The sequence below is a fragment of the Channa argus genome, chromosome 20 (assembly GCF_033026475.1).
Source record: "Channa argus isolate prfri chromosome 20, Channa argus male v1.0, whole genome shotgun sequence".
Taxonomy (NCBI): Eukaryota; Metazoa; Chordata; class Actinopteri; order Anabantiformes; family Channidae; genus Channa; species Channa argus.
In genome coordinates, this window is record NC_090216.1 from 7,833,968 (window position 1) to 7,855,131 (window position 21,164).

At 39.2% G+C, this 21,164-nt stretch overlaps 1 protein-coding gene across 2 annotated transcripts in view; it reads left to right on the forward strand.

Annotated features, from left to right (window-relative positions):
* The window catches only part of LOC137105827 (A disintegrin and metalloproteinase with thrombospondin motifs 14), a 36,755-nt gene continuing 15,591 nt past the window's right edge, over positions 1 to 21,164 (forward strand). The window contains exons 1-6 of one of the 2 annotated variants that reach the window (XM_067488465.1): positions 1 to 671; positions 988 to 1,400; positions 11,078 to 11,234; positions 15,038 to 15,234; positions 18,878 to 18,961; positions 19,818 to 19,974. In XM_067488465.1, coding sequence (XP_067344566.1) covers positions 593 to 671; positions 988 to 1,400; positions 11,078 to 11,234; positions 15,038 to 15,234; positions 18,878 to 18,961; positions 19,818 to 19,974 — 1,087 coding nt within the window. In that variant the 5' untranslated portion in view covers positions 1 to 592. The remainder of the gene's footprint in view (positions 672 to 987; positions 1,401 to 11,077; positions 11,235 to 15,037; positions 15,235 to 18,877; positions 18,962 to 19,817; positions 19,975 to 21,164) is intronic. The other variant, XM_067488466.1, reaches the window with a different exon arrangement.

Here is a 21,164-nt window from a genome sequence, read left to right on the forward strand (position 1 = left end):
TATGTCTAGTGGAGAGAAGGAGCTCCCACTGTTGGCTGGTGGCGGCTTGAGTTGAGCAGTTGTGATCCCGGCGGTCGAACCATTGGTGCGTAATGGTGCACGACTGGACGGCAGATGTTTCACCACTGGGACACTCTGTCTCTGCACACTTTATCTGAAGCCTTGCAACTTTTCCCCTCGGCGTAGGCGTGCGTTAACTTGCTCTTCTGCGTTTTAAAACGTTATCTGAGGAAGGAAAAATAGAAGAAGAAGAAGACGAAAAAATTGGGCCATCTCTTCAAAACGTCCCGGTTTTTACCGGGGAGTTGTCGTCATCAACTGCCGAGATATTCCTCCTTAGCTCTCTAAATGGATGGGACATTCTTGGCTTTTGCAGTGCAGCACAGGCCAAAAGATTGGAAACAACTTGCGAATATCCCTCAGCTTGGAGCCTAAACAGAAAAGCTCAGAAATGCCCGGCTGCTTCGCTGGAGCTCAACCCTGAGGACTTTTCTCCTGCATTTGTGCGTTTTTTCACAGGAGGAAGGACTCTGCTTCAAGTTTACAACATAAAGGAAAACATAAAGGCAGCTCTCACGCCAAAGCCCTCACTATGGATTGTATGTATGTATTCATGTGCTTCTCACTCTGTCAGGTATTTTTGGAGCAAATTGTCGCTGCAGAAACACATGGTGAGTTGTCGTCTTTATTTTCTTTCTTTCTTTTTTTCCGCTCTGCTTTTGTACTGTGGACATAAAAGTGCAAATGTTTGACAGCTTTGCTGCATAAACAAAATCCATCTTACAGGATTCTCTGTGCGTCTACAGTATTTTACTGAAAATACACGTTTCATACAGAAAACATTGTTTTTTTTTCATTATCTAATCATATGTTTGAGTTCTCACAGCACAGCATACACCAGATACTCACTTTTGCTTAGTCGTTTCCATAGACACTTGCTATAGGTCTCTGAATGTGATTCTCATTTGACACTATCTGTCCCATCAGAAAAACTCTCTGGGAAGTTAAGTGAATATGGTCTTATCGTGCCATTCAGCACAGACTCCCACGGCCGGTACATTTCTCACGTGGTCTCTGCTGGAAGTGGAAGTAAAAGTGGCAGTGCTGCTGATGCCTCAGCCTTTGGCAGCAGGAGAAGAGTGGCCCGCAGCGCCCCTGAGATGGCCTCAGTCACCTCCTCCACGACTGAACTCTTGTTTTTCAATGTCACCGTGTTTGGGAAAGAACTGCACCTCCGCCTGAGGGCCAACAAGAAACTGGTGGCCCCAGGGGCTTTTGTGGAATGGCAGGAGGACTTTAAGGAAAAAGCCAAGGAACATATCCATAGGGACTGTGTATTCACTGGAGATGTGAGCGACATGCCAGAGGCCTCGGTGGCAATCAGCAATTGTGATGGACTGGTAAGTCAGCTAATGATGAATGTTATGATTTGTCGTGTGGCTTTTTATTTATCTTCAGGACAGTGGCCACTTTCTGACGTATGCATCATGGATCACATCCTCACATAGCACATATACTGATCAGCCACAGCATTAAAATCACGTGCCTTATTATATGTAGGTCTGAGCCATAGTCGTATGGACACCACAAGGCCTCTAAAGGTGTCCTACGCTACAGTCCCTGGCACCAATATGTCTGCAGCAGATCTTTTAATTCCTGTAAGTTGCAAAAGAGCGCCTCTATGGATGGACTTCAGATTTTGGAGCCCCACACAACTCCTTAAACACTTTCCTCAAACTGTTCCTGAAGCATTTGTGCACTGTAGCAGGGAATATTATTGAAGGGATGTACACTATGTCTTCTGCAGCAGGTAAGTTGTCTAGGTAGGTAGTGAGTAAGAAAAGCAAGATCCACAAGAATATCAAGACCAAAGGTTTCACAGCAGAACATTGCCCAGAGCACCAGACTACATTCACCACCTTGGTTTATCCGTATAGTCAACTCTGGTGCCATCTCTTCTCCAGTTATACCATAGCACACACCCAGCCCTCCATGTGATGTATCAAAAAAATGACCAGGCCACCTTCTTCTATTGCTCCATGCACCTATGTCAGGGGAAAGGGGTGACCATGGCACTCTGGCCAACCTATATCTATGCTGTCCCCCGCACAACATGCTGCGATGCACTGTGTTCTGATATCCGTCAATTATAACCGGCAACACATTTTTCCCAAGCTGACCTCTGTGCACTGGATTATCAAAGTGGTATTGATATTGTGGCTGATCAGTTTAGGTTTCGATTTAGGTTTTATGACTTGCTACATGGATCCTTTCTGTCTTTCTTGTTGCCAAAACAAGTAGTTGAGATATGATCATTTCAGTAAAACATTTCTATGGCCCTAGAGATGATCAACTGCAAGTGTTGGGCCAGTCTGCAATCACACAAGTTCATTCAAAATGAAAGGCCCGAATCCCAGCAGACGAGTTGTTCTACCAGAATATTGTTCATCCTCCCCCTACTACGACCAGACAATTCACCTCTGTGCTCCAGCACAGTCATTCTGCGTAAACCTGACCTTTGAAACTGCATCGTGAGTTAAACTAGAACCACTGGAGGTGAACCGAGCCATTGACTGATGTTTGCAGTCGAGCAACTTAAAGTAAATTTACAAAGGCACAATTACATTTGAATTGTGACCAATGCTACTACTTAGTTCTACTCTTCTGACAGAAGCACAATGGAATGAGACTGGAGAGACAGATTGATTTGTTTCTGTACTGGACACTAAAGTTTTAATCATACCTGTTATTAGCATTAACTGCAGCATGGCACCATTTTAATTTACTAAAAAAGTGAACCGAAGATCATAATGTTCCTCAAGTTTATTAATACTTTCTCAATTGTAATTTCGACCCTGATATTGATAATTAACCATTTACAAGTTGGAAACTGGTCATTAGGGAAAACAACGCGGAAATTACGCAGATAAAAAAAGGAAAGAAGTTTTTTTTTTTGGAAAAATCAATGTTGCTACATTATGTTGTGGGATATTAACATATTATTTTAAAAACAATGCAAAATTGTAGCCTCTGTTATAAGAAACTACAGCTCCCCATGAGCCTTCTTGTTTGAAATAAAATTATTTATATGGCCTAGTGAAGTTTGGTATGTTCAATACCCCAGTTTGTAGGGAAAGAATACAGACAAAGTCCATATTGATGGAATGAGACAAGATCAATGATCAATTACAACTTCTGAAAGCACACAACATATCATTGTGCCATAGCAGATTTGGAATGTACATCCTAGAAAAACCCCAAAGCCTTGTGCTTTCCTTAATTTGTTGTATTGGCATCATATGAATAAGGATTTTATTAAATGTGTACAGTTGACTTTTTGAAATGCCAGATATCAGAGGTTTGAGCATCACAGACAACATTGACTTCCCCTCTGTTGCATTGTGGTGGTGGCAGTTGTCTCAGACCCGACTGCATGTTGATGTGTCACTTATGTTTTTTGTGATTTGGCCAAACTCGAGACCTTTTTAAAGGCTGGCAGCCACTGTTAGACATATCGTCTATGCATTTCCTTGCATCAAAGCCAACATAAACTTAGACCTGTCTGTACATGCAAGGGTGTTCAGGAGTGTTTGAAGACGTGCAGACACCTTGCAGGCAAATTATTTAGTCTAAAGTTTCTACTTGATGTGAAAGGACCTGGAGGAGTTTATGTTTGATGAAAAATTTAAAAATAATATGATTATAAATCCTGTGTAGAGCTACTATACTGTAACCACACGTGGGCCAAATCTCTACGGTAACATGTATATATGTCTTCTGAAGTGTGTTAACTGGGCTCCCTTTTACAGGACAAACTCATGCTCTGTTGGAGTAATGGAGCAGATGTGTATCACAGTTGCATTTTGTTACCATAACATGTTCATTTCTTAGAAAAAATGTTCAGTTTTTTATTCTTCATTATGATGAATTATGTGTCCAACAGCAACAGTAACAGATTAGAAAAAGTTGGTCTTCTGCCTTGTGTCTGGAGCTGCAATATTCATGGCATTCCATGGTCATGACAGATAAGATATAGACTATAATAGAAGCAGAGAGAGCAGCTGAGATTTCACAAAAATTCAACATTCAGTTTCATTTTATGTAGTATGGACCAGTGGGCCAGCGTTTGCAATAAGCCCTACTAGTGTATCGCTGACTGTTGGAGGAAGGCAACAGCTGTGCACGCCAGACGAGCACGAACTATTGTTTGGGCGCTATGAGTGATGGATATGACTATACGGGTGCTGCTCATGTGTTGGGTATTAACACATGAGCATATGACGGGCCGATTGAATTACATGTTTGATGGAAACATGAGTGCCAGATCAGTCGTAAGAGTGCTTTTACTCTGTCCACTGGTTTGAAAGAGAGAACCACCTAGCAACAGTCACCAGTCAGTTGGCTTGTTCTTTGCATTGGACATGCAAATGCTTGCACAAATTGTGTGCACAGGGCCAGTCCCAGTCCAGTATGCCGGTATTCTCTGGTATTCTAGCAATCCGCTGGCATGGAGATGAAGTCTCTAAATTGAGAGCGACATCAGTGAAAGCCCAACATGTCAGCCGATAACTTGGTTTGTTTCTTCTGAGTGTAACCACCATTTTCGGCAGCCCCAGTACATATAGTGTACTAATAAAATATTGGATTCCATAACATTAATCACATTGTCTCAATGTTCAACCCTAACCTTTTCCAACCTAAACCTAATCCTTACCCTAAAACCAAGTCTTGAGCCTCAACAAGCCAATTTTTCAACTTTTTCACCCGCTACTAAATTGGTACCTTTGTTACTACAACAATACTCCCACCCCTACTACAACTTCTTCTAAACATACAGCTGCTGCCACTGACACTACTATTACTACTGCTAAAGTACTACTACTGCTTCTACCACTAATACAAGAATTAATTTTTTTCTTCTACTTCTGTTTCCAACACATTTTCTATTACACCTACTTCTTCCTCTCCTATTTACCTTAACACTACTACTATCACTTACTAGTTCATTATCTTCTCTTATATGAGCAGTGTTTTTGCTAAATCCTTCTCCTTTACTTATATTTAATACTGCCTATTCTAGTCATAGTTTTCTTTAAAATATACAGTTACATTCCTGCTTCTTCTGCTACTAATGGTAATTCTGATAATAATAATTGGACATTGTAAAGTATTTATCTCTTTAAACAGACTTGCTCTTGTATGAAAACTAATTAGTTGCTAGCAACAGCCTTATAATCTTCTACTTCATTTCAGCGCTTTATCATTTTTCTCCTCTTTGATATCAGTCCCATGTAGATGAATGCTGCGGAGTTTAAGCCCAATTTTATCTTTATTATCCTCACCTTGATCACAGCTACCTGTGCCCTTTGTGGCCCAGCACAGTGAGATGTGAAAGCTGATCAAAAGGAATCAAGCAGTAATCCCCTGCTCCCACAACCTGTCTTACACTATTATTACAAACCCAGGACTCTGCTGAGTCCAGCAGCATCCAGCCATGATTTACTCCCTGGCTTATTGATCTTCCTGGCTTTACCACAAGATGTTTTCTCCAGCATCACCAACATGTTGTATACTGCTGGCTGTGTCTTATAAAAAAAAGCCTAATGTTTTCATCTCCAGCACAGGTCAGATTTGTTATAGACCTTGTGACTAAAGGTTATACAATAAACTGTGCGACTTAATAAAAATTTGAGTGCTGACCTCGAGCTTAGTGGTTGAAAATCTTTTTCTTTTTTACTCTTTCTCCTCCAGAATGACATGTTTTTAAGATATCTGCCAGAAATACCAGCTTACAGTCCTGGATTAACAACTTGGACTTTGATATTCTTGCATATTTCAACTCACGCATCCACAGCCTATGGCCTTTTCCATTTTTAACTTGCATTTGTCACTGGATGTTAGAGCGTTAACTTTGAAGATGACGTAAAAAGACAGTGTATTGCAGTAAATACATGGCAGAAGCATGCTTCATTTACATGTTCCTATTCATTTATATTTAGTGTTGTAAAATGGAAAACATGATTTCTGTAAACAAGGGTTTGCACTTCAGTAAGACTGCACCACCCACTTCGACTTCAATAATAAACATATAGAAGATCCTATCTGAGAGTTTCAACCTATAGACTGAGAAATTCTAACTATGCAGACAGCTCTGTACAGACAGCTCTGTGCTGCAATCCAGTAAAGAGCTGCTGTACTGGATTGCATTAGAATGTACAGGTGTACCTCATGAGGTGGCCGTTGAGATAGCTGAGCACAGAAAGTATAAATTTGACATATGGCTTGCTCTGGTCTATGTGCTGCACTGAGCAGGTGCAGCCTCTAAGTGCTAATTTGCAGAAACTCTGAAATTACATACAGTAAATAGTCATCTTCAAAGTTGTTCTTACCAATGTGTGGAATTTAGTGCCCCAGTGTGGTTAATGGTTAGTTATATTTGCCTTTTTTTGTACAGTGACACCACTGACACCTCCGCTTCAGGGTGTATTTCTGTGTGGAGGCAGGAGAGGCCTGCTGAAATTCAGGCTGATATAAAGTGTGTCTTCCATTGACTCCTACTTGGCTCATTAATGAGCATAGCTGGATCATTCACATTACACGGAGCAAACTGCCAACCACCAAATCCATTAACTTCTCTTCACTTAAAGAAAAGAAAGTGTATTTTAGCATCAAATCAAATTCTGAGACAAGCAATAGTGTGTTAATTGGTAACACCAAAATCCAAAACCTTCGTTCCAATTATGTAGGTTTGGCAAATATTGTCATTTCAGTCGGAAAATAAAATAAAAGTAGTGTAAGAGGATAGTTAGACCACTAGTGAAGCCAAGACCCAGAAGGTAGTATTTTCATCAAGGGAAGTGTAACATGTTTATGTTCAAAACCCTCAATTTGACGTTTTTACAATTACAATTAAGATAAACCAACTGAGAGAATACCTTGAGTTAATAATTCTAAGGGTAAGATGGTTTCTATGTTTACCATCTTATAACATTTCCAAAATAACACGAAACACAAAAAACAATTTAATTTCTCAAGTATTTTGTCATTAACTGTAAAGACACAGATGTGTTCACGTCCCTTTAAACTGCAAATGAGAATTTTTGCTGCCCTGGGTTTTGTCTCTCAGGATACATACCCATGAGCCAGTGTGTCCTGTCAGAGGACTGCACAAATTCGATGTCGTGGCAGTGCATCAAATGGCCACATTTACGTTTATTACTGTACATGGTCACTTACAACTTAAGTAGTGATGGGGAAATTAGCATCTAAATTTGAAACAAATGCACCACATCATGCAAATAACGAAATTCAACTGCTCTGCAAACAGTCTAAAATATTGACTTATAATTCCATAGAAGATCTCATCTGGACCTGACCCAAAATGGACCCACAGAAGACCAGCCCTGACCTGATGTGCATAGATTTGTTTTAAAAAAGAGAGACCCGACTTGGGGGCCACTTGATCAAAGATATAGATTACACGATGGCCATTTGCCCTCACATTTGCCTGTGAAGCCCTCTATACAGTGTTTGTGTGACTCATGCAGACAAGTTTTATCATTAATGCATAATGACCTGCCAACTGAACCAGATGACCTGAATCAGGATGGGTTCTAATTTGGGACATTGATTAATCATGATTACTTTAAAATGTGCAATTAATTAGTTCATTTTTAAAAACTGACTCACTGTCCTAAAAAATATATTTTAATAATAATTATTAATAATATTACAAGCTTCCCCAAACACTTGACGTTTGGTAGAGCACTCTGCAGCCTGAAAGGACTCTCAAAAGACCCCCTCAGGTTTTATTAAACATTGTTTGGAAAAATGGTTTTGATTTATGTTTGAATTTCTCCTAAAAAGATGCCATCGGCCATCAGCAAACTTTTTTTAAAGGAAATTGTTAAAAAAAAAAAAAGAGGTAAGAATTCTGGGGGCAAACATCATTAAACTAATCTCCAACCAAAAATAAAATCCAAAGATAACTCGTTTAAGATGAAGAAATGAGCAAATCAATTAATGTAAAACTATTACAAATCCAGTAGATTTAGTGTGATGGCCAATTCTGAAGCCAAACCTACCATTGCTTAGCCCAGACGTCTCCATGCAGTGTGCATATGTTTACATTTGGTTGCTCTGTTCCAGATGCTGTAGCTCTCTCTGCTCACAGACTTTACTTTCCACCCACTGCTGAAATAAGAGACCCCGGAGGAAGTATTTGAGCATGTCTTACTTGGCATTTCCTGGTCAGGGGCTGGACAGATTCTTTCACTCCGTTTTGCTCTTACTGTCACATGCCGTCCATAAGTTCCCAGCTTTTTGTTCTTAGTCCTGAGCAATGCAGACGTTCAGGATTTGTTTTGCACATTGTTCATTTTATTGCATTGTATTTAGATTTCTTATTGCAGCTGTACTGTAAATACCCCTTTCTTGCCAAAGTCTTCTCGGTTGTGATCTTCGTGAAGATATTGATAGGCTTGATAGATTTGTCTTAGTAAGGAGCAGGAATATGAGAAATGTAATTTGCTGTCAGACAGCACAGTTTTTGCTCATTAAGCGTAATAGAAACAATATGGCAGCATAAATGTTTTAGTGTCAGACTTGTTTGGCTTGCCAGTACAGAATGCTACACGGTTTTTGCTTCATGTAGGTCATGCAATACGATCGAATCTTATGGGACAATTTTTGTAGTTTTCTAAACCAACTATGAAGCTCATCTGCTTTCTTTCCTTCTGTTAGTCTGCAGCCTGGATTCACATGTGCAGGATATGGTGGTTGCAGACTGATGAATTTAGAAAATTATTCTCAAAAGCCTGAAAATAATTTTTTGTTTTGTTCTTTTTTGTTTTCGTGCATTTTACTTTTATTAGTCACACTTCCCAGTAGGTTTCTGTGTCACACCACTTATCCACCAATATGTCCCAAGTGTATATTGTACAAAAATATCCTCATTCTCAAAAAAACAAGCCATTGGTTTCCTCCTACATGTCTTTAAACTGTCCTCCCACAGTCCAGAGATATGCATGCTAGGTTAAGTGGCCACTATAAATTTCTCATGGGTGTGATTTTGAAATGTATGTCCATGTGTCATCATGCCTGTGGTAGACTTGTGACCTGAGATGACCAGGGTACCCGGCTCTCTCCCAGTGTGAGTGCTGTGATAGTCTTTATCCTCCCATGACCCAACAAAGCACAAGTAAGGGCATACACTGTAATGGATGTCAGTAGAGGCTTTGTACAAATTCTAATATCGAGTGGAGCAGCCTGTAACAGAGAGCCGAATTTAACGTAAAACATGACTTCTCATGTAATTTTTCTTTCAAAACAGCATTCAGAGCAGATATAGATATACAGCATGTTAAAATGAATTATATCCATTCAACCACTTGTGTTGGATATTACCTTCCAGCAGCCTGGGGCAAACCTTTCTAGTTTTCTTATTTGGTTGAAGTTTGTATAGACACAACTAAAAATAAGGCTGGACAATATGGCCAAAAAAGTTAAACCTAGTTTGTTTGTTTTTTTCAGTCATTCGTTGATTCCCAGTTTGAATACATTTTGTCTGCATGAACTCAGGACAAAACATGATTAAAAATTGATTTGTTAATTAAAGTATTAAGTATATGCATTTCTGCTAATAATATATGCAAATTTATAAAATTAATATTTGTAAAGAACAACATCACAATGAAGACTGTTCCCCATTTACATTTTGTAAGGATTGGAATGTATAACTACAGGAGCAGCTGAGTGACACAGTTACTTGCCTATAGTAATTTCATATTGGGCTCTGAACGCTTACAAAGCTGAGGTGATGCCTGACATTCCCATATCACTGAGGTGACAGCACTACATTTTTTGGTATTATTCTATTGCCTGCTGTGGCTGACATTAGCTTGTTGACTAGCCAGCAAAGCTAACCCACTAGCAGGCGTCTCCTAGGAAAAGGTGACAATTAACATTACTGGTGCTGCTGCCATTAGAGTTACCACGGACGAAGCCCTAATGTATTTATTTTGATTAAGGGTTTATATAAAAGAAATTGAAAACAAATTTCATATATTGTCCAGCTCTAACTATAAACAATAAAAGTGACTAGCCGGTGCTTTTGTTTTACAATGGATCACACAATTGTATTTCTGTTAAAGGCGTCACTTTTTTTTTCAGCTCTCATTATCAGTATCTTGTTGTCCACTTATAAAACAGTCATACTTGTTCCTCTGATTGGATGTGTTAAATTAAACAAAATATCTTAACTCTTACTTAATTTAGAGTAAGATCTGTACTTTAATCTGTAATTTTTTTGTGTGTGTTGTTCATGGATTGTTTTATCAACCACAGCTGGCTGTCTTCTTCTGCAGTCTACTCAAGATTACCATTCAGTCACATTAGCAATGCAACAAAGACTCCAGAGACAGAGGATGTTTGTGCCAGTAGATTGCTGTAGGAACGACCTTTTTTTGTAGCCTTGTGACCTGTTTTGGAAAAATATCATTGGCTTTTGTTGAGGTAACCAGGAAGATGGTAACTATCAAGCTATTGTTAGGCTATAAAAAATCTCCATCGCCGTCTGATGACTTCAGTGTCACCACTACTGTTACAGTTTGTAATGTGAGTCAGCTCGCCTAACTCTTATACAAAAGCCTGTCTTCCAATAGTGACCTGATAAAAGTGGTGACTGGATGAGTTTCTGAGTTCACTTGGATTTAATGTTCCTAAAGTACATTTAAACTGCTACCTTGTCACCGTTGACGGGTATTGATTTTATTGATTTATTTATCAGACTTGAGCATGCTTGTCACGTCTCTTTGACTTTTTTTGCTGCTCAGCAATGAGTGAACGAGCGAGGAGAAGCACACATCCCCAGTAACACAGAGTGAAATCATAGTGACACTCAGTAAATCTTGGCAAAGGCCTTGAAGGGCCCCAAATTGTGTCTACCTGCCCCATTCACCATGCCCAGCCTTATTCTAAATCTTCCAATTGATTGGGTACTCTAGAATTACTGGCTCCAGTGAAATTGCCATCCTTTGAAGGAGGAAGTGCGTACTAATTTAAACCCGTATTTTTCCAGGCAGGTCTGATCCGGACTGATAATGGGGAGTTTTTCATCGAGCCCCTAGAGAAAGGCCAACAGGATGTGGAAGTGAAGGGGCGTGTCCATGTGGTCTACCGCAGATCGGCCATCAAGAGGGAGACGGGCCCGCGGAGGGAGGACCTCCACAATGAAGGTGGGCGAGTAGAGAGAGTGTGACGTTAGTGGAAACAAAAAGAGCTGTGTGTGTCTTCGTTGTGTGTGAGCGTGTGGGTGTGCATGTGTGAGTGGCCAGTATGAATAAGCTCACAGTAGTGAATGTGTCTATAGGCACTGTGAATCGACATAACAACAGAACCAATATCTAGCATAATCATAAAAACAGCTTTTTGACATAGGAATTGGTTCAACTTCACCTTAAGTGTATTTCAGAAATTAGTGGCCCAGTTTCTGCTTGTATGTTTGTGGAAACAAGGAATGTGAATCCAGTTTCTAGTGGCTGTCATCATATATAAAGAAGATTCACATTGAGCGCGTTTACATGGACTTAAGCAACCAGGTTACAGTGGGCTTTCTCAGGAAAGCTGATTTCAGCCCAATCAGCACCTCGCAGAAGTCTAAATAAGTCACTTTCTTCTGCAACATGAACACACACATGCACGCACAGAAACAGAGAGAAAAGTCCTAAAAGCAGCGTTTTCCGTCACTTCACAGTTAAAATCTGTGCACCAGGCTTCTAAAAAGTCTGAAATGGAGGAGAAATCAGGTTTCTCTTGTGTTGAATGCATACGAAGATTTGTCATAACCAGTGCATGTAAACACCGTTCCCCAATTACCCTTCCAAGCTGATTTCTCTAAGTACCCGGGATAAGTGCATGTAAACGCAGTCATTGACACAATAATGGGAAAGAGTCACATTGCTACACACAAACATGGACAAAGCTAGGGAAGGATCTTTTAACATATGGCAATTACAGTTTGGAAAAGAGGGGATCATCAGATCAGGCATAACATAAGACCACCTGTGCAGTTTAATGTTATCCAATACAGTGGCTCTGCCATGAATTCTACTTAACAAGTATATAATTTCTCAGTTTTTAGGCAAAAAGTATCAGAAAGGTGATAATTCTACTATGTGTTTATTATTGATGTCAAAGTGAGTAGTGGAGTCATAGTGGAGTGCATTAAAAGTGCATTAAAAGAAGTTCTAATGTTTTGGCCATTCTATGTAAAATGAATGAGATGGCCAAAATTGTTCTGTATGTTAACTGTATTCCCACTGTTTAACCTATTTATCACATAACTTTGCAGCTTCAGGTGGAGTCTATCCTCCACACCAAACCACCCCCCACCACCTACCAAATGGAGTAGAAAATGGATCACTGCGTGATAGTGACTGATTTCTATAATTATTTTAAACTTCACCCAGTGATTAAAACCGAGACTATTTTTTATTTATAAAGATAAAATGGCAAGGGGGGAGATATTATATGTGACTTTGCTTTTGTAGAAATTAACTATTATTTTCACTCAGTTGTCACTTCTTTTATCTTCACCAAGTCAAAAGTATTTAAGAGTATGAGAGTATTAAAACTGCAAATTCTGAGTAGATAAAGCATGAATTTGTAATGAATTAAGGCCTTAATGTAGTCTAATTATAGATTGAGGCAGCTTTCAGAAGTACCAGACCCTGTGAACTTTAACCTAAAATTGACAAAAGGAAATCACATTAAACAAAACCAGCTACCACTAAAAACCACTAAAGTACTTGAATTAAGTGCCACAGACATAGAATATTTTGAATATTACTAATATTTAGCTGTAGATTGGTTGTAGCTAATTTCAAACTGATTGGTTTTCCCACTGAGCTCTTCTTCTTTTCCTTTCGGCTGTTTCCTTTCAGAGGTCGCCACAGCGAATCATGTGCCTCCATCTAACCCTGTCCTCTGCATCCTCTTTTCTCACACCAACTAACTTCATGTCCTGTCTCACTGATTTTCCTACTGAGCTAAAACTGCTAAAATTAAAAAAATCAAAAACTTTTATTGAAACATATTACTTTGCAGCTAAGACTTCTATTACTATTCTATATTTCTATGTATAAGGCTTAACAGCAGAGGCAGTGTTCACTAAACTAAAGCGAGGAATGCTGGGTTCCACTGGTAATGCTGGAGACTGGGGAGGGAGCGAGTGAGGAGAGGGATGGTGACCTTTTCCTTTGCAGTCAAACTCCATCGTGAATTCAGTTTCTATTCTTTTTTTTTTCAACAACAATAGCTTGAGCATCTGGTGGACTCACTAATGCACTGCATTTCCATTTGTAATGTTTGTTTTATTTTCTTCATTTTGTCAGATGGACTTCTATCATTCTGAGGATCGATTTTAATGAAGTGACTCATTCACAAATCTCTTTTTTGTGACAACTTAATAAAAATGCATTGTGTTCATTGTTTTCTTTTCAAGTTACATTCTAAGATAAACAGATGCAGCTGATGTTGGATTTGCATCCAGCTGCAGAAAGTCTTTAAATTTTCTTTTTTTACCTTTTCCAATAGTGGTTCAGTACGAGGCCTCTGCAAAATTCCTCCAGTTATCAGCCCACTCTAGCACGATGTCATTCACAGGAGGAAAGCATTATTGTCTTTGTGTTGTTGCTTGGATTATCATCATTGTTGGGACAGCTTACTAAATATTTTGTCAGTTTTCTATCATTGAGACATTGCTCTAGGAAAGCCAATATCCAAATTAAAACTTAAAAGAGGCAATGAAGATTCATACACACAGTCAATTGAGTCAGCAATTGAATTTAAATATTTTACACTTCATCACTCTCATTTTGTCTCTTTATTCATACTTTGATTGCTTTTATGTAAGAATCCATGTTATTAATAACAATATCACTCTAACAGCTATTTGGTTTATTGCCTATTGAAATAGTCCTTTATTTGCAGGAACACATTTATCTTAATTAACTCCAGTGCAAATTATGCAAATAAGTTGTCTTCTTTTATGTATTTATATGTTATGTACAGTATAATCATTCAGAGCAAATTACTTCGCAGGAGGTTTGCCTGTAGCCATTTTTTTAAATGGGTTCAACACTGCGTTTATCTTTCCTTTTCGTTTTCTGCTTTATGCCTGTTCCAGTGGATGTTCTGGTAGCAATAAGACAGTCTCTCACGTCTCCATTTGTATTTGGCAGGCTACTGTTTCATACTGTAGGTTAAATTAAGTAGGTATTTTAAACGTCCGCAGTAATTCATGGCTTTGAGCAACATGCTGGGCCCTTTTTTGATCCATGAATGGTCGAACAAGATTTTCCAGCATTTTCCAGTTACATTTGAGAGTGCGATTAATTGATACGTTTATCAGTTTATTAGCCTGTTTAGATAGCAGAGCATAACAAATTTAACATGAAGATCCATGTTGTATAAACTACGATACATTACTTATTATTGTGCAGCTTTGGCACTGCTCTCACTTAGAGGTTTCTCTTTAATGCCTCTATTGTGTTTGTCTCACTTCATAGCAATTCAGCTATGAGTGATATAACACCTGACATTACATCTCATGCCACACGACCGCATTGGCCTGTGAAAACCTAATTCATTCAATTGATATCGTTCAGTGTGTGTTGAAACACCCAGTTGTAGATATATACAAAGTGCTTGATGGGGCTGGGATTCATGCTCTGAATGCTTATATTATAGTTGGGCTAAAATTGGACCGAAGAATTACATTTCTGATTCTCTAGGCCAATGCTTTATTAGTCTGAGAAAGCATTTCGAACAGGAACTGGGGGGCTCGGAACCTCCACAATCGAGTGAAAAATCCAAAGGATTCCTCCTGATCACCCTCAAAGAAAGTTTGCTTTATGCCTAGTTGGCACAATCATGTATCCCTTATTTTAAACGGTTATTAAAGTAGAACTATTACATACAGTATGCATCAGATTCCCACAGTCTCTTCAGTGATTATTGCGATGGATTTACTTTTCAGTGGCAGACATTGGGATCGCAGACCTCCCCACAGCACTGGATTTCGTCCAACAAAAACTGTCCGAATCTGAGCGCAAGAGGAGGCATGCAAAGAAAGAGGACTACAACATCGAGGTGCTTCTGGCCGTGGATGACTCAGTGGTGCGCTTCCATGGCAAAGAGCATGTGCAGAATTATGTTCTCACACTCATGAACATAGTAAGTGTGTTCTGATTTTTAAATGAATCTCTAATGAGGTTCATAGCACTTGTTGCTGGCTTATGCAAATTCCCAACAGGGCTGCAACTAGTGCAGGTTACTTTTCTGTTGATGGACTAGGTATTGACATTTTGTAATATGCATACTTGGCAAAATGATGGTGAATTTGTTGATTTTTTTTCGATTTAAATATCTGACATCAGACCTTGCCACACTTCTCCCCAAACCCTTACTTTCTCTAGCTGTTTATGGAATACCAATGAAGGGGGAAATAAACTCTCAAATCATTCATTACCACCAGGTTCCACCAGCTCCTACCACCATAATCTGCTTACTGGGGCAAATCCCCCAAGTCAGATTTTCACAGGGTGCTGGTTTCACTCTGTAACAGTTACCATTTGGACCCTGCATGGTGGTCTGATTAGTTGCACTAGATCAGTTAGAAGGTTGACTGAGACCTGTGCAGGGTATAATAAAACAGTCCACCTGCATTGCCAAGCTCTGCTTGCATGGAATGGTGTGTTTACCTATTTAATACATTATATTCAAACTCAATTCCCAAATGTCTTAGACAAAGAGAACTGTCTGATTTTAATGACCCTGGTTGATTACACAGTGAACTGGCTGCAAAAATGCATTTTCTAACTGTCATTCATGTACGTCTAGTGCTCTCCAAAGAGCACTGTCAAGTATGTTAGATCCTTGGCAACAGTTGAATTTCAAGAAGTGTGTAGAGATGAAATTCTGAAAAGTAATAAATATGTTGTAAGTCCAAAAAGGTAAAGTGCAGTTTAAACAAATAAGGGTCAAAACACTTAGACTTGCTATGTCCGAAAAAGCTCTGCACTCTCAAATCCCTCTGAATCCTTGCTCCGTGGCTGCACAATGTGTAGTACCACCTGGGGAAACTCTCCCTGAAGGATTGATTACTGGAACATCCTGTCTGTGCAAAGCCAAGGTGACTGCTGAGGTGCCTGCTGCACAATGGCTGTGTTGTTTCAGCACGGACTAGGTTTTGTCCACGTTGATGTGATGGTTTAAAAAGCCAGGGACACCTAGCGCCTGTAGGCCACAGCTGCTACTCTCATTTGCAGCCAAAACAGTATGATTCCAGTCCTGTGTGTGCTCCTCCTGGCTTTGTAATTATGCCTAAAAAGGTGGGGTTGGCCCATCCCTCAGCAGGACTGAACAAAAGGTTCAATGCATAGTCCAGAGTCCAGCTAGGAAAAATATGCAACTTTGGTTTTTGCAAAAGGCGTCATGGAACTTTTATGATACTACTTTTGATAGTGTCCCCGTTTTTTAGATTCAACTCCAACATTAACACACATATATAGGTCAGTATGGACCAGTTTAGAAATATGAGTTTGTAACAAATCTGGGGTCACTTTAGTTTTCTCCACAGCATTTATTGACCCGAATGGGTTTCTGTAAATGGAATATAAATACCGTCGGGTATACACATGCATCCATGGGCAAAGTCATAATTTTAGGGAAAGCTAACTGACGCACATTTGTAGGTGTTTTAGTGAAGGAGAAGCACTCGGTTATTTGTTTTTCATGTCTGTCTTTTTTGAACCTGTGTCTGGTTTTGATATTTCACAGCGTAATTGTTCATATTTATAAAATGCCCTTTAAATTTATTTTACTGTCGATAACCTGTCATTGACCTCAACACCTCCTTGTAACTACGGAAAACAACAAATAATGGACACTATAAATCCCAATGTTGAGATCTGTAGTATCTGAGTTCCTGTTTGGATGGCAAGTCGCCACTGGCACTCTGCTGTTATATGTAGCAGTCATTTCATGAATGTGGAATCTTTACAATCGCAACAATCACTTCAACCAATCCCCTGTGAATTCTGAGTGACCTTGCAATTTAAAACATAAAATCACTGCAGCATACATCCCAGTTTTATTGGAAAAGCTACAAAATGTAGGCATTTCAGGGCACAGCACATCTGCGAAATCCTAGAAGTACTGATATACTCTTATGCTGTCTCTCATACAAACAATTAGGAGGGACTGTGCGTGTGTGTGTGTGTGTGTGTGTGTGTGTGTGTGTGCAAGGCAGACTGAGATCTGTACATGTGTTAAACTATGAGCTAAGGGCAGAGAATCACAACAAAAATAAACTCCAGGACATGAATCATGACAAATCTGCCTGGTTGAGTCCAGAAATGTTTTCCTGTTCCTGCTTTGCTATATAAAGCATTTCTTTTCGACATCAGGTTTATTTCACTGTCATCCATGTCATTGGCGTAATGACCACCTCGGAATACTGCAATACCCAAAGGAGAGGCAGTCAGAGTGTAATCATTGGATTCAAAAGCATTTTTTGCTGCAGCTGAGACCAACACATAGTATTCAAAATTGACCCAGAGTCCAGTGTGAGATTATTTGAGATGCAGACTGTGTTTTTCTTGACACTGCCATCTTTAATTGTAGCTCGCCATTAGCCATGCTTTATGGAGAGCTTTAAGTTTTTTGCCCATCCAAACTGAAGAAGTATTTTATTGTGCTAGTCCTACTACAAGTGAGAAAATCTATGTTTTGTGAATAATTCATTTTAACCAGGAAACTGCATTATTAGGTGAACTGTTATGATCAAAAAATGACTTCAAACTATGTTTCCTCACAGCTACTGTAAATGATTGCCATTTAAAAGTCACTTGATTATTTATTTTGTAAATTGTTCATTACAATCCACAATCAACGTTTCCCAACTAAATTACTTGCTAATACTGTACATGGAAAACTTCTATATTCACACCTTCTTTTGCTCTGAACTTTACTTGATGCCAAATAAGTAGTGATGAGTTGGCTGAAAATAAAAAGTAAACCAGACACTAGGGAAAATTGGATCCAAACGTTCCCCTGGGGTAAACATTTACATATTAACACAGAATTATTGTAAAGCCAAATTGCAGTGGACACATTTCTGGGTTAAGCTGTCTTTGCATACCAATGCTGGTTGTGGCTTGATTGGTTGCCAAAGTCATATTCATATTTCGTCATGATTCAAATCCTGTAGCAACAGAGAGGTTTATTACTTCACTTCATGCTGTGTATAAGCATCAAGAATTACATACCATTTGTCTTCTTCTAAAAGGTGCAAGCAAGAATGAAAACTCTTTCCCAAACTGCATTGACAGTCAGTTGAGGGAAACCTGTTTCCAGTAATGTATTCTTAACATTATCTTCTTCTTTGTGCCCTTAATTATCTTATTTCTATGCACATCCCCTGCATCCTTCTGTATATCCTCTGCATTAAACAATAGCCAACAGCATTAAGCTCCCTGTGGGTTGTTTGATGTGACTGGAAAGTTTCTAAGCAAATGTGTTGATTCGCATAGGAAAAGAAACGAAAATTTATAGCATTTTCTCCTTTGCAGTACCTTCAGTAATGTATTACTTGGAAACTCTTGAGATTATGAATGAACCCAAATACCTCTACTATTGTTTTGCAATGATGAAGGACTGCATTTTTCCCCACGGTCTTTCACTGTTGCATGTTTGGATTGTTCTGCCTAATGGCCGGTATGTGTTCTGCAGGTTCAATAGTGTGTTTTATCCTCCCTAAATTCCATCAGATGTACCGTATAATGCTCCGTGCATGTTGTTGTTCATTTTCTTTCAGGTTGATGAAATCTACCATGATGAATCTCTGGGAACTAGCATCAACATTGTCCTTGTCCGTATGATAATGGTTGGGTACCAACAGGTAAGCAGGGTCACACATGGTCATCTTTAAAGACATTTAGTGCACAACTCAATTTGAAACCCGTGCTATGCATTGACCATATAAATGGACTGTGTAAATTAATTTCTGTTACTAAACCTGTTGATTCATAACACAACAGTGACTTAAAAGTATTTCGAGTATTACATTGCTATTATTGCCTAAAGGAAATGATACAGTGTATTATGATATTTTGTTATGCATGAAAATAAGAAGGGCTGAGCCGGCCAACATGACTCAATAGCAAAACAACAAAACACCAGATACTATCACGTTATATTGTAGAAGGTGTCATGGCCCAAGTATTGTTGTGGAGTGAAACAAATGTCAATACTTCACCCCTAAAGGTCTAAATGTTGACAGCAAAAATTAACCATCCATTATGTCAATGAAAATTACCCAAAGGAAAATAAATAGTCCATCAGCAAAATAAAAATCAAACCAACTACTTGCTCCTTGTTTTAAAAGCCATATGACAAAGAAACTACAGTCTAGGGTTTTGTCATGTTAAATGCACCTAGGGAATTAGCAAACAAATCACCAGCCCTGGTCGCAGCACACACTAGGAGACTAAAAGACAAATGCTTTATCTCATTAATTATGAATTAGTATTAGTTTATTCTCCGTTTATCTTAATTCAGCTTTACTGTTTCCAGTTGTTATACTGTGTATGTAATACTTATTTTTGACTGGACAGAAATCTTCCCTTTGGAAAAAATTATCTAGAAGTCATCTCCTTTCCTGAATTTGAGAGTGACAATATGATTTTGAGGGGTCTTACATTTCTGTTCACAGTCTGAGCTGTAAAATGTTCCCCCTGACCTTTGTATTGTTGCAGTCTATAAGCCTAATAGAGCGTGGCAACCCATCTCGCAGCCTGGAAAAGGTGTGCCGATGGGCCAACGGGCAGCAGCGCCGTGACCCTGACCACGCCGAATACCACGACCACGCCATCTTCCTCACAAGGCAAGATTTTGGTCCCGCAGGTATGCAAGGTACTGTATTTTTCTCGATCGAGGCCTGTGCAGACTGAGTGCTGATATCTGCTTCCATTCACAAAGGGGTTGGCTTCAAGTCTTGCCCAGGTAAGGTCAGTGGAATCTTAAAAGTCAAGGCTGTAGCAGAGGTCATGCACCCAATTCTGCCAACGCTGACCTCCCAGGAAAATTAGTAGCTTTCCAAAACCTTGCTGACTTGACGTTGATGCCAACCTGGATATAAAAAAATGGAGATTAATGTTGTTGAAGAATGTTTTTGGCATGTAGTATAAAAATCAGAAATGTTTATTATTTTGTGATTTGTGTAAATTAACAGTTTTTTAAGTAAAGTTCTGTATGAACTTTACTTTACTCATAATTAATCAGTTGATAATTTTCAATCCTAATAATACATGTATGCAATCAGTAGGAGTTTTGTATCATACATGTGCTGTCAGTTTAGCATTTGTTTCATATTGTATTTCTTCTTTTCAGCCCTTCAAAGCAAAGTTAAAGTGAGAAGCCAAACAGCCGGAAAAACTGGGTTCAGAATGAACAAACATCCTCTGTGCTGAAGTTCAATATCTTGCATTGACCTGTGTGTATTTTTAACTTTTAAAGCACAAGTGTCATGTTTAGAGGACAGCCCGAGGTTTTCTACCTGGTTTACTCGTCACACCTTTGTATGTTGCTATAGCTGCCGTCGTGTTGTGTTCATAACAAGCCCAGTTTCTATGGCACCTTCCTCTGTGTTGGGGTGGGCCCAGTGCTGTGTCTTAGGGTCACGAGCAGACTTCACACTCTCTTGTCAAAGTCTAGCTGTCAGATGGTAGATTCTGTATTAAAATACAGAAATTGTGCTTTGACTGGAGTAATAGAAGAAAACCTGTAAAGTGTACAGTGTAGCTGCAAAGCAAACAGAGATGCAAGTTGACTTTTTGTTTGAAGTGATAATGAGGTCTTTTTAAAATTAAACCTAAGATCTGCTGACTTTGCCACTGACATTTGTCCAGTGCAGTTCAGTGTTGATCCGCAAAGTGACAGAGATCATTTCTATTCTCATTCACTACATCTGCAGTAAAAAAAAAGAAATTTGTGACCCTTTAGCTGCTGCTGCTGCTGCCGCTGCTGCTGCTGCTGCTGCTGCTGCTGCTGCTGCACCTTTTTTGCTTCACTGTGCAAAGCTCCCAGTAGTCTCTTAATGGGAA